Here is a 12857-nt window from a genome sequence, read left to right as displayed (position 1 = left end):
TGGGGGCCTGCATTTCAGTCGAGGTGGGCCTTCACGGGTCAGGGATTTCTGGCTCAAACCACTTGGTGTCGCCTAACCGTCCAACTGATGGTGAAGCACCAAGATGTGTCAGTAGACGAAGAAGCAGCAGCAGCAGCAGCAGCCACCCCGCCTCGTACCAACGTAAGCGAACTAACGTTAGACTCAAAAAAGATAGATGGAAAGGCAATTAAGGATATTTTGGAGATTTTACCATAACCAGAAATTCCACAGGTACATATAAAGTTAATTCATTTAATTGTTTTTTCCGCAAAAAAAAAACAAAGAAACTCAAGCAACTAGGTGGCTAACGCTAACGAGCTAATTTTACCCGATTTGGTCAAGAAGAGGCGTCAAGTAAATCCAAATGCAAATGTGGATTTTCTGGTCAAAACTTTCTAAGTAACATTTGCTGTTGCCAAACTGTCGCTTGTGTAAGATATCCATTTGGATTTTGTTGAAATTCTGGGAAAAAAGCTGAAACTTGACAGACTTTACGGACCATGGCTAACTAGCAAGGAAGGAAAAGTTTACAAAAACGAGTTAAATAATAAGGTTAACTTTCATTCAAATTAAGGTGAAACTTCACCCTTTGTTGAATGAATCACTCGCATTTATGTTAAGTGACGTCAACATTAGATATAATATAAATTGAATGTGAATAGGGCTTAAATGTATCTCTAAAAAAAGATAACTGCCAGTTATGTATATGGGGTCATAATGCTTTTCATTCGTATGTGCTGTTAGGCTGTCGTTTTTTACTTGTTGCTTGTGAAAAAGACAATTTCAGCCACTCGCAAATCGTTTCTTGTAGTTTCCTACTTGATTTTTCCAGTGACAAACGTGACAATTCTTGTCTTAAACTGGGAGGGTTGTAATATATGTCACATAGATGTTCTCATAATTCAGACAGCAGACGATAATTGGCTTTAGTAAGCCTTAACAAATGTGGGTCCAAAAGTTCTTGAATGAACATCACAAAGACTAACCTTATTTTTTCCCTTATGGATTAATACAGTTTTATTCTCTTTTTACTGTTTTCCTCAACTGGAAGCTGATAAGACCTTTTTTCATGCATATAAGTAAATCATCTCAGTCAAATGTTGAAACTCTGGTACTTTGGTTCAGTCACTATCAGTGATTAAATAAGAGGGAATTCAAGAGTTCATGAATTTATTGAAACTAGAATAAAGCTTTAAACATTACTGTTGATTATTTTCCCGAGTAAACAATCTAAAGGGGTAGGAGCCTACGTGGCAGTGTCTAAATCTACTTTTTATTCTGTTGTGCTTATCCTTTTATTTTTGAATATACTGAAATATTAACGAGTAGATGTGGTTGCTATATTTTTGGTAAATTAGGTTTTAAGCAAACAAAACAGGAGGTCAAAGCACTGATGACTGTTTCCCAAAGCCTATTGGGTCATTCTTGTTTTGTACTAAAAGTCTGTGAGCAATATATGCTCAGTACACTTTCATGAATGAACAAAGAAACTGGGAACCATGCCTATTATCATAGCCATAATTAGAGGCTATTGATTTTTTTATCCTCATGTATTTATTGGTGTCATTTTACCATCATGAAAGTATTCTGAGGGTTGAGCCATCTCTTTGGCCCAGTGCCATAACCAGCTGCTTGTTTTTTCTAACCGGTTCCTTTTTTTTTCTTCCGCACCTGAGTGCAGTAGATTATGTCATAGATGTATGCATACGTACACAAAATGCAACAGAAGCGCACAGAATTGGCTAACGTCTTTGTTGCACAAAGCCAAATTTCATAACGACAAAATAGTCTGCAGAGGAATAAACATGAAAACAAGCTACTTCAACATATTCATTAAATGTTAACTTTTCAAGCATATCGAACTTTTAGATTTCAAGATAATTTAATTAAAAGCACATTAAATATCCCAGACCTCATCAATATTTTCTGTTTTGTTATCTTTAACAGTTGCTCCTTGTCTTTCAGTCATTGGAAGATTTAATCTCAGAAGACTGATAGATGTTCTAAATGACATCATTCATGCCAATCAAATTGATAAACTCATGAAAAAAACTAAAAATATTGAGAGATGTTGGAAATAATCATTAGTTGATGCCATAATCTCCTTTTCTGAATTTGTTGGTATTTTATATCATACTACATGCCAGGAAATATTTGCTGCTCTGCTGGACTTGTTTCCTTTTGCAAGGTCCAGTTTGTCAGCTGAACTACATGATACAGTCATTAATGTTTCCCAGGGTACAATTTGTAACTAGGAGTCCTTTATTTGCAGCTTTGTTTCAATAAGAGGTAGACAACCAAAACATATTTACATAAAAAAATTAATTGTGAAAATATCTTCCTTAAAAATGCAGAATGTCCCCTGCAACTCTTCTCTTTTATGCTTACATTTTTGGATTTTCAGAAGAAAATGAAACCATAAAAAAGATTTTAGCCTTTTTTAATTGTTTTTTTTTTTTTTTTATGTGGCAAGGTGCCTATCTTTACATTGCTGTCTTTTTCAGCTAATTGGTTGTAAAAAATGAGCATTTGCCCTAAATGTGGCATTACCATAATTTTTTAGTCTTTAAAAATGTGCCCTGAAACTCACACTGTCAGCGTGACACCACCTGATCAGTGATTGCATAAAGCCCATTTTTTTTGCTTTTTTTTTCTTAGAATAGGGCTGTCACTGTTCCGTTAACTGTTCAGTGGTTTTTGTTCCTCTTTTTTGACTTAACAGTCATCTCTTCATTCCAATTCCTTGCACTTCAATACTGAACAAACAGATGCACTCGTACTTTTGTATTTTCTGTAGTGATTACATATTTTTCTTCACTCTGAAGTGTTATCAGGAATGTTGACAGACACATACGGTCTTGATCAGACAACTCATCATCACTTACGTGTCCTTTTAGGTAAAGCATGGCAATGACAGGCCAAAGCTCATGCTCATCCATGAGTAACCATACCAAAGAGCGTGTCACCATGGCCAAGGTGACTTTGGAGAACTTTTACAGCAACTTGATTGCCCAGCATGAGGAAAGAGAGATGAGGTAACAAAACAGTGTCTGTCGTTAAGAACCTGATAAATACCCTGTGCTTCTAATTTTGCTTTTACCCTGGCAAATGTGATCAAACACATGGTTTGTTTTGTGTGTTTGTTTTTATCAATAAGTGTGCTCATAAATCCACACCCTGTTGTGATGGAAAATATATAGTATAGACAAGGGGGCAGGTGAGTCTCCATTTTTGGGCGGCGTGGCACAGGAGGTAGAGCAATCATCTTTGGAGCCAGACATTCCTGGTTTGATTCCCCGTCTCCTCCTAGTCTGTCGAAGTGTGGTTGAGCAAGACACTGAACCCCTAACTGCTCCCCTAGTGCTGATGGATGGCAAACTACTGGTCATGGTTCATCCACGATGGGTTAATTGTAGAGAATGTATTTCCCCACAAGGGATTAACCCTCTCAGGCTCAAATTAAGTTGTAGTTGCAGGAAAAATCTGATATTTGGCTGTCGCAAATCTGCAACATCTGCCTGGAGAAGGTTAATAAATTATAAATTATTATTATTAATTTCTGTTAAATGTCTGCAAAAAATGTTAGATATTTGTGTTCAGTCTTTTGAAGAGCAGAGTCTTGTGAATATGCTGTGTTAACATTAAGACTTTGACTATTTGTATGGAGTGAAAATATTGTAATTGTGCAGCTCCCCCTTGGCTTTTGAAATGTAATTTGATCAAATAGAACAAAATAAAAATAAGCAAAGTAGTGCGTGCACGTGTGTGTCTTCTTTAGCCAGTGTTTTTTTTTTGTTTCGTTTTTTTTTCCAAACTAAAATAACTAACATCAGAATGAGTACTCGAGATGCAAGTGTTATTTGCAGTGCAAGTGTTATTTGCCGTCCTTATGTCCTCTATTGTAAGTTGCTTTGGATAAAAGCGTCTGCCAAATGTAACGTAATGTAATGTAAATGCTTGCTTGTAATACAAAGGGCTTATAATAATATAACTGTATTTTCAGGCAGCAGAAATTGGAAAAGGTGATGGACCAGGAGGGTTTGGCAGATGAAGAGGTTAGTGTTACCCAGCTTACCCAAACCGCAGCTCTGTATGTTTATAGTTTTGCATTTAAATACTGCACAAAGAATATTTTATATTTATGCTCTTGTCAGTCCTGTAACTATTATAAATTAGGTTAAACCCACAACTTCAAGAGACCAAACATTTGAGTGGATTTCAGTAAGCAGTTCACACTGGAGAGAAGCATCACACAGACCAATAATGTCTGCAACTTGTGTGTCTGCAGAAACGCATCAGGCGTTCACAGCATGCAAGGAAGGAGACGGAGTTTCTCCGTCTAAAGCGAACTCGCTTAGGCCTGGAGGACTTTGAGTCCCTCAAGGTGATTGGCCGAGGAGCCTTTGGAGAGGTGAGAGCATTTGGCATAAATACTTGAATGATGGATCAGGGGTGGTATTTCTGCACTGATGGACTACCAAATTTTCCTCAAGGTGCGTTTGGTGCAGAAGAAGGACACAGGTCATGTGTATGCCATGAAGATCCTCCGTAAGGCAGACATGCTGGAGAAAGAGCAGGTGGTGGAATGTACACAATGAAATTCTCCATCTGTTGGATACACTTTGACCATTTTGTTTGTCAGGTGGGTCACATCCGAGCTGAGCGTGACATTTTGGTTGAAGCAGACAGTCTGTGGGTGGTCAAGATGTTCTATAGCTTCCAAGACAAGATGAACCTCTACCTTATCATGGAGTTCCTGCCTGGAGGTACTAGCCTGGCCTTCACCTATCTCCACAACTATGCACATGAGTTGAGCTGTGAAACATGACCTATAGAATATTAAAAGAACTGTCATGATTGAGGTCTCTTCTATCATCCCTGCAGGAGACATGATGACCTTGCTGATGAAGAAGGACACTCTAACTGAAGAGGCCACACAATTCTACATTGCAGAGACAGTGCTGGCAATTGACTCCATTCACCAGCTGGGCTTCATCCACAGAGACATTAAGCCTGACAATCTGCTGCTGGACTCGAGGGTAACCACCATCATAGTATTTGTTCTGTAATTTTGTTTATAAGACCTTAAACACATATAATTGAATGGATACTTTATCCAGTAACTGTTTGCGTTCGATGTTTCTCAAAATGTTATTTGCTATTTTCTCAATTATCTAAATGATTTCTTGATCATTATGAAATGACCTTTTTCCTTATTTTACACCCAATTATAAACATTGTTTTTCTATGTTTCGTATCTTTTCCAGAAATGTGTGGGGCCGTTTTGGTATCATTTCTTTCCAATAATCTTTTTATTAGTGGCAGTTTTAGCCCACATTTAAAAAAAGTTTTTCATCAATGTGATACCTTTTTTATTTGGTTGAATAAGGAGGGATACAACCGACTTAATTTATACAGTGAAATCCAGTTGTCACTACATGTGCGTGGGTGTGTGTCTGCCTGTTTGTCAAGGGTCATGTCAAGCTTTCCGACTTTGGGCTGTGCACTGGGTTGAAGAGAGCTCATCGAACAGAGTTCTACAAGAATCTGAACCACAGTCTGCCAAGTGACCTCAGTAAGCAAAACCAGGCAACGCCTTCCTTTTTCTTTATTCAATTTCAGTTTGCATGCAATCAACCATATTATGTTTATTATAGAATTGTTTTTGCGGTGGCCGGGACAGGGGATCTTGGCGGTCCTACTCTCGGCTACAGAAGCTGGCTCAAGGGACATGCAGTGTCACCTCTCTGAAGGGGAATGAGCCTGAATTAGGCGCGAGGCTGAGAGATTTCGACTCCGACTCACCTTGATGCACAGCATTGGGGCTGTACTTTTTTTTTTGTACTCTGGAGTAGCCCCAAGTGAGGGCCGCCAGGGAGGTGTGGGCATATTGCTTGCCCCCTGACTTGGCGCCTGCTTGTAGGGTTCAACTTGACGTTGACGTGAGGGTATCCTCCCTCCACCTTCAGGAAGGGGGACAGGTTCTGACTGTTGGTTTTTGGCTGTGCACCCAACAGCAGTCCAGTTCATTCACCCTTCTTGGGGTCCCTAGAGGGGGTGCAAGAGAGTGCTCTTACTGGGGACCCCCTCGTTCTTCTTCAGCTTTCATGTGGGCATCGACAGTGCGACTTGGAAGGGCATGATTGGGAGGAATGGCATCCCAGATCTGAACCCGAGCTATGTTTTGTTTTTGGACTTCTGTGCTCATTACGGATTGTCCATAACAAACACCATGTTCAGGCATGAAGGTGTCAAGCTCTTCTTCCTGTCTTTCCTTCAATGCCACTGTCTCTAAATCATACAGCATGGCTGGTCTCACAACTGTCATCTTCTATTACATTCTGGCTGACAGTCTTCTATCGCATAGTACCCTTGACACTTTTCTCCACCTTCTCCAGCCTGCTTGAACATGTTTTCATCTCTTTTCCACACTCTCCATTGCTCTGGACTGTTGACCCTAAGTATTTAAATCTTCTGCCTTCTTTAACGACAGTCCACGTAATCTCAGTGTTCCACCCGGGTTCCTCTCATTCACACACATATATTCTGTCTTGTTACAACACACCTTCATTCCTCTCCTTTCCAGAGCATACCACCAGTTCTCTAGATTTTCTCCACCTGTTACCTGCTCTCACCTTAGTATCAAATATTTTACACTCTTCTTTTTCTTAAGGAGTTTTTTTCAGGTGTCCATAGTTAACCCTGTTTGATAAAGATTGGCTTGGATGCTGAAATTGCAAGCAAATTACAGCCCAGTCTTAAACCTTGCCTTTTTGTCAAATGTTTTTGCAAAAGTAGTCTCAAATTATTTTTTCATTATCTATCAACAAATAACTGCTTTGAGCCTCTTCAACTTCATTTAGAGCAATTCACTTTACCCAGACAAATCACTTAACCAAGGTGGTCAGTATCTTTTTCTCTCGGTAGACTCAGCGTGATCCTCTGTCATATCACTAGCCCTGTGTGCTTCTTTTGACACTGCAGACCTTCATATATTGTTGGACAATTGGAAAGCTTTTTGGCATCACAGGTCAGGTCCTCCAGTGGTTTGATTTATACTTTGCTGAGAGATTTTCCACTGTTCTCTGTAGCAAGAGCATCTCATAGTTTTGTGCTGTGAGCTATGGGGTTCCACTGGGTTCTGTTCTGGATCTGAAATGGCACCACTAGGTCAGATTTTCATTCATTTCAAATCAACTTTAACTGATAAGGAGATTACCTGCAGCTGTATATGTTATCAGACATAAATGCATTGGATTCACTTAAACATGGCGCCTGTTACGCTGCTGTTAAGAGCTGGTTATCTGCAAATGTTTTGCCCCTGAATTCTGCCAAGATAGAAGTTATCATTTTTGGACGAGTATGGCTTCCTCATTTGTATTGCAGTTACACCCTGTCTTTGGATGACAGTGTTATTCATTGCAGTAAAGAGTCAGCAACCTCACTGTTATTCACAGGGTGCGTTTTTGGCCCTCCTGTTACAGGGGTCACTAGAGTTGCCCTTTTGCATTCTTGAATATTGCATGGATGAAATCTTCCTTGTATTTAAATGATACAGAAGTATTGAATCCAGGCATTTGTGATACCCCCAGGGAATTCTTGTAATCGTAGTTTATATAGGTAGCGCGTCCAAGGCCTGCGACTAGTTCAGAATGCAGGAGCACGTACCCTGTCCGGAGCAAGTAAATTTGCTGGCCTCGCTCCTGTGGCTTGCTGTTTGGGTGACAGCAGACTTAAATGTGTTTCTCCTCACCTATAAAATAATCACTGGCATTGCAGGATTTTATCTGTCTTTGCTTTGTGAAGTCATTTGTGTCTGGATGTATATTGCACTTCTAGGGTTCTTGCCTTTTGGGGCCCCCTGAGGTCCAGAAAAAGTGTTGTCAAAAGGGCCTTTTCTTCACATGCAGAACAGTCTCCCTCTAGACATCAGACAGGCTTTTTATGTTGATATCTTATTAGTTGTTGCTCTTCGTTGATGAGGTTTTAGCATGTAATGGAAATTAGTTGATGTGAGAGAAGAGGTTGTAGAGGATAGGATTCAATGGAGGCAAATGATTCCCTGTGGCTACCAGCTGAATAAAAGAGAAGAAGACTTAATATAACTATGAGGTGTTTCCAAGTCTTCTTTCCAAGACTTAATGTTGCCGTTGAGACAAAAATGTCCCTGTCCTCTTGTGTATTGTCTGTTTATTTTATGATATATTCTTGATACTTGTGGTTAAAATGCACCGTTTTCACAAAGCTCATAAAGCAGACAGAACAAATCCATTAAGCTGAAAACAGATGTCTTAACATATAAACAGTATTAGAAGAGTCTGCAGTTACATAACTGAGCTGTTGTCATCTCATAGCCTTCCAGAACATGAATTCCAAGAGGAAAGCAGAAACCTGGAAGAGGAACAGAAGGCAGCTGGTGAGTTTCAACAGTATGAGTCTGTTTCTCACCATCAGTGTAGTCCTCTATGTCTCACATTCATGTCTAATACATGAACCATCAGTGTTATATTAACCCTCTGCCGACCAGGCCTTCTCCACAGTTGGAACCCCTGACTACATTGCCCCTGAGGTCTTCATGCAAACTGGATACAACAAACTGTGTGATTGGTGGAGCCTGGGTGTCATCATGTATGAAATGCTGATAGGTCAGCAAACATGATCAAATATGGACAGCCATTTGACTGACATGCAAGGTTAGGATTTGTTTTATGAATGGTTTGTATCTCCAGGTTACCCTCCGTTCTGCTCTGAGACACCACAGGAGACATACAGGAAAGTGATGAACTGGAGGGAAACACTCACATTTCCTCCTGAAGTGCCTATTTCTGAGAGGGCCAAAGACCTCATCCTCAGGTAGGAAGTGCTGCCTACTATGCTGAAGTGGATTATTACTTTTGTTTATCCATTGCTTCACCCATTTGTTAACAAGTAGTCAATACACCAGTCATTTAACTTTCTGAAATAATTTTTAATAAATTATTAAAATGCTCCTTTTTAAAAGCAAGTAAAATTAAAACTGACGAAGACGAAGAAAAAAATCCTGACAATTTGAAGGACGAAATGAGTGATGCAAGTTTTTATCTATTTAAAAAATGTTTTTTAAAGCTGAATTGTAAAGACAAATGTCTCTGACCATTTGAATTGAAGTGAAATGAAGATTTCCTTAATTATTTTGTTTATTTGGTAAGTCATTTTCTACTCCTGAGGTATAGCATGTATTAAGAGTTCACCAGTAAACATCTTGACACTATGGTATTTTTTTATTGTTGTTTTTTGTAAACACTGACACTTATCACTTTTCTGTTCTCTCTGTGTTGGTTGTATATGCTTCTAGGTTCTGCTGTGAGGAAGAGAACAGGATAGGTGCTACAGGCGTAGAGGAGATCAAATCAAATTCTTTCTTTGAGGGGGTCGATTACAACCACATCAGGTGAAGACTCTTGTTCAGTAGCACTTTTCAAATACACATTTACCTGTCTTCTGATCAGGAACAGTGTAAAATTACAGTTTCAATACTCTGTGGAGCAATGAGAATACCCCCGCCCCCCATGTGATATTCAAGAAGAGCTGGCAAATCCTCTAGAAGGAACATAAAACTGATCAAGGAATGATATAATGCCTGCCTCCTAAATAATGCCCTGGTCCCCCACTGACACTGTCCCAACCCCTCTAATGCACTACCTTGCACTGCTTTGCACGCTTTGCACAACTTAGTCTAAAACTGTATTGAGAACACACGACTTATGATCTAATGAAGCCGTGTGTTGCAGAGAAAGGCCTGCTGCAATCCCTATTGAGATCAAGAGCATCGATGACACATCTCACTTTGATGAGTTCCCTGACTCTGACATCCTGACTCCAACAGGTATGATACTCGCTTGTTGTCCTTACCTCACTGTGTTACCCACTCTGTTGTGACTATCTCTTCGTGGTGACTGCAGCTGCTCAGGTGTCTAACCACACGGAGGCTGACCTGAAAAACAAGGACTGGGTCTTCATCAACTACACCTACAAACGCTTTGAGGGGCTGACAGCTCGAGGAGCCATCCCCTCCTATATGAAATCTGCCAAAAGATGAGATCCTGAACCCGTCCGTTTCTGGTCCCTTGCTTAGCTGAGGCTTTCCACTGTAGCAACTGCTGCCTTCACTTCTGCAGGACTTTCTCTGCTGCTTCTGAAGAAACTTTTGTACTTCATGCCCATGTCCTGCTAGGGCTGAAGTTTCACAACAGTGGATGCAACGGACCTTTTTTTCCACACCAGCAAACAAAAACCAGCACCTTTCTTCTTACTATTATTCTGATTTGGGGCTGGGCCTCAATAGAGCTTGATTTCACCTAATTATCACCTTATAGGCATCAGGTGCTTTTCAGGCAGTCTGTCCGAATGTCTTTCATCCAGAGATGCTCTGCTGGTGTCTAAACCAAAGACCAAATCAAACAAAGGTTGTTTCTGCATCACTTTTCTGGTGCTTCACTTCTACTTTATTACAACTTCAGTTTTATAGAATGATCTTTGCCAGAATAACTTGTTACATATATGAGATTGATACATTTTGTGGGACGGAAGCACATTTTTTTGTGAAATTTTTCACTGTGTTTGAGTCTACCACTCATTTTTTGCATGTTTGGGTTGCGTTTGATCCTTGTACTACAAAAGTGTATGTTGATTTGACAAGGGATGCAAGTTGCCTTATATAATGCTTCAAACAGACAAGGAAAATATTGAGTTCATCATACAGCAGCATCATTCACTCAGGTTAACTTGCCTACAGCTGTACATGCTAGATGTAATTTTTCCTCATCAGCTAAGGCTCAAATGAGAGAATGGTCTCTCATAGTATACATTATAACTAGGAGCAGAGCCACTTATTGAGAATATCCTTCAGCTTCCATTCAAAGGGCTTTTGTTTTTTGCTGGGAATTTGTGTGCACTGACTGAAGGGGGGGAGTACAAACCCAGAGGACCTCAACAATGTCCTCCTGTTTCCCTGATTACTGGTGTGTTCAGACCAAACATGATCACTTTCAAAGCCAATGTAGGAAAGCAACTGACTGCTTTTGAAATCACTGTCATGATTATTTTGGAACTCACTCAACACAGCCTGTCATTACCATAGATGCAAGGCGACCTTGTTGTCAATTCAGCCATTGGTGATTCTATGAAGAAAAAGCCCATGCTTCTCATTTGTATGAGAGGGGCACATAGTGGCAGATTACAAGTTTGTGTAGTAATAATACCACTATAATACACACCTTAAATTGGTTTGATCAATGAACTATGAAACCTTAAGAAAGCCTCTTATTATATAGAGAAACAAGGGCGCTGGTTTAGAAGGAGCTTTTGCAGTCATCAGTGGCAGCAAAGGATGCTTCCTAAATAATTGTGGTTAAAAACAACGCTCCGAGGCAACTTTCGACCTTGTCCTAATTCCTTAATTTAATCAATATATGAGAGGTAATTTTCTGCATACTTTCAACCTCTGAAGGACTTGTATCATTTGATTAGCAAAGCAAGGTTTAGTTGTCTCCATTAGGAGACGCAGAACTCATTAATATCCAGAATGCTGTCCTCTGAAGTCTGTTAGAAAGAATGGAGATACTTTATTACCATGAAAATTCCAAATACTGTTATTTCAAATGCACCTTAGACATCTTTATGCATGATGAAAAATGGAAGACACTTTCATGAAATCAAACAAAATACTATCAATTCCCAAATTTTTACTCAATATTTTTTTTTTACCTGCATTATAATGTTCCTGCTTGATTTACCAGGTAGCATTTGATTGTTAAGTGAAAGTTTGGTTGAGCTAAGGTCCAGAAATGTATTTTTATTTTGCTTTTATTTTTTAAATGTATGCAAGATATTTTTATGTGTGTATATATCTCATTGGAACAAGTTAATTTTCTTGTGTTCATATAAAAGAAATATATTTTACTGTGTCCCACAAATATCACCTTGTGTATACAAGATTGCAAAAAACCTTCTGAGAAAATTAGGAAACAAATGTAAGACCAAAAACAAGTCCTAACTGATCTTTAAAATGGTTATCAAGTCACTTTTAAATCCAATGGGAAATGGGGTTTAAGCTTGGTTTTATGAGACATTTGAAGTAGTGACAGAATAACATGTGCTTAATTTATTAGTTGCAAAATATTTTATTAAAGCATGTTCTCAATCATGTTTTTTTTTCCCACACCTTGCATTTCATTATTTATTTCCCTGGTACAAATTGCCATTGGTATTTCAATAAGGCTGTATTAAAGCACATAATGTTGTAACAGGAGTGTGCAATGGAACTGTTTTCTATGGCTGCAAGGTACTTTTTTTATATGTTCCTTCTGTGCTTTTGCAGAAAGCAGGCTCTAGCAATAGACCAAATGGAGAGCTGTTTCTTTGACGTCACCACATGGGCAAGCGAAGGTGTGATTGTGCCCAAGTGATTTTTGGTGATGAACGTTTGCTTGGTTCTAATGAAATCATGATGTTTTCTACAGGTGATGTTCAAACGTATGTGCTGAGAAATTAGGGTATGGATGTTTTTTTAAACCACTCAGCAGAAAAGCTAACAGCCATATTCTACAATTTGACAATGAACTATTCTGCATTGCATTGTGTCTTTTTGTGTTAAGAGTTCATCTTCTCAGATTGTTAGAGATCTATGACCACCAGGCTAATATATAAATATTAGGCCTTAAAAGTTATAATTGTACATTTTCATCAGTGGTCTTTTTGACTTGAAAAAAAAAAGTCACATTTCACTGAACTAATATGCACAATGTTTTTCTTTTTGTTTTTTTCTGCAGCTTAATTTCAACCCGAGGCCATGTGAA

General features: G+C 39.1%; 1 protein-coding gene across 2 annotated transcripts; it reads left to right on the top strand.

Annotated features, from left to right (window-relative positions):
• Positions 1 to 50: 50 nt before the first annotated feature.
• Positions 51 to 12305, top strand: LOC147227449 (serine/threonine-protein kinase 38). Of its 2 annotated transcripts, none has more exons than XM_086159151.1 (14): positions 51 to 162; positions 2919 to 3056; positions 4025 to 4076; positions 4310 to 4432; positions 4515 to 4598; positions 4664 to 4787; positions 4906 to 5060; positions 5494 to 5596; positions 8376 to 8437; positions 8549 to 8666; positions 8751 to 8874; positions 9356 to 9451; positions 9792 to 9886; positions 9963 to 12305. In XM_086159151.1, exons 2-14 carry the CDS (start codon positions 2926 to 2928, stop codon positions 10097 to 10099), a joined length of 1404 nt encoding a protein of 467 aa, XP_086015277.1. In that variant the 5' UTR covers positions 51 to 162; positions 2919 to 2925; the 3' UTR covers positions 10100 to 12305. The 2 variants fall into 2 exon arrangements, with proteins under 2 accessions (XP_086015277.1, XP_086015276.1); XM_086159150.1 differs by having other exon boundaries at positions 102 to 252.
• The last annotated feature ends 552 nt before the right edge of the window (positions 12306 to 12857 follow it).

Source organism: Fistularia commersonii, chromosome 14 (genome assembly GCF_037954325.1).
Source record: "Fistularia commersonii isolate RoL2024-O1a breed Wild chromosome 14, RoL_Fcom_v1.0, whole genome shotgun sequence".
Classification (NCBI taxonomy): Eukaryota; Metazoa; Chordata; class Actinopteri; order Syngnathiformes; family Fistulariidae; genus Fistularia; species Fistularia commersonii.
Note: the sequence above shows the minus strand (reverse complement) of the source record. Positions and strands in the feature narration are given on the sequence as shown.

Bases quoted from the DNA above. Each gene is read 5' to 3' on its own strand.
- LOC147227449 (XM_086159151.1), top strand. From the start codon at position 2,926: ATGGCAATGACAGGCCAAAGCTCATGCTCATCCATGAGTAACCATACC. The intron at 5,061-5,493 runs GTAACCACCATC...CTGTTTGTCAAG, and splicing joins ATCTGCTGCTGGACTCGAGG to GGTCATGTCAAGCTTTCCGA. The intron at 8,438-8,548 runs GTGAGTTTCAAC...TCTGCCGACCAG, and splicing joins AGAGGAACAGAAGGCAGCTG to GCCTTCTCCACAGTTGGAAC.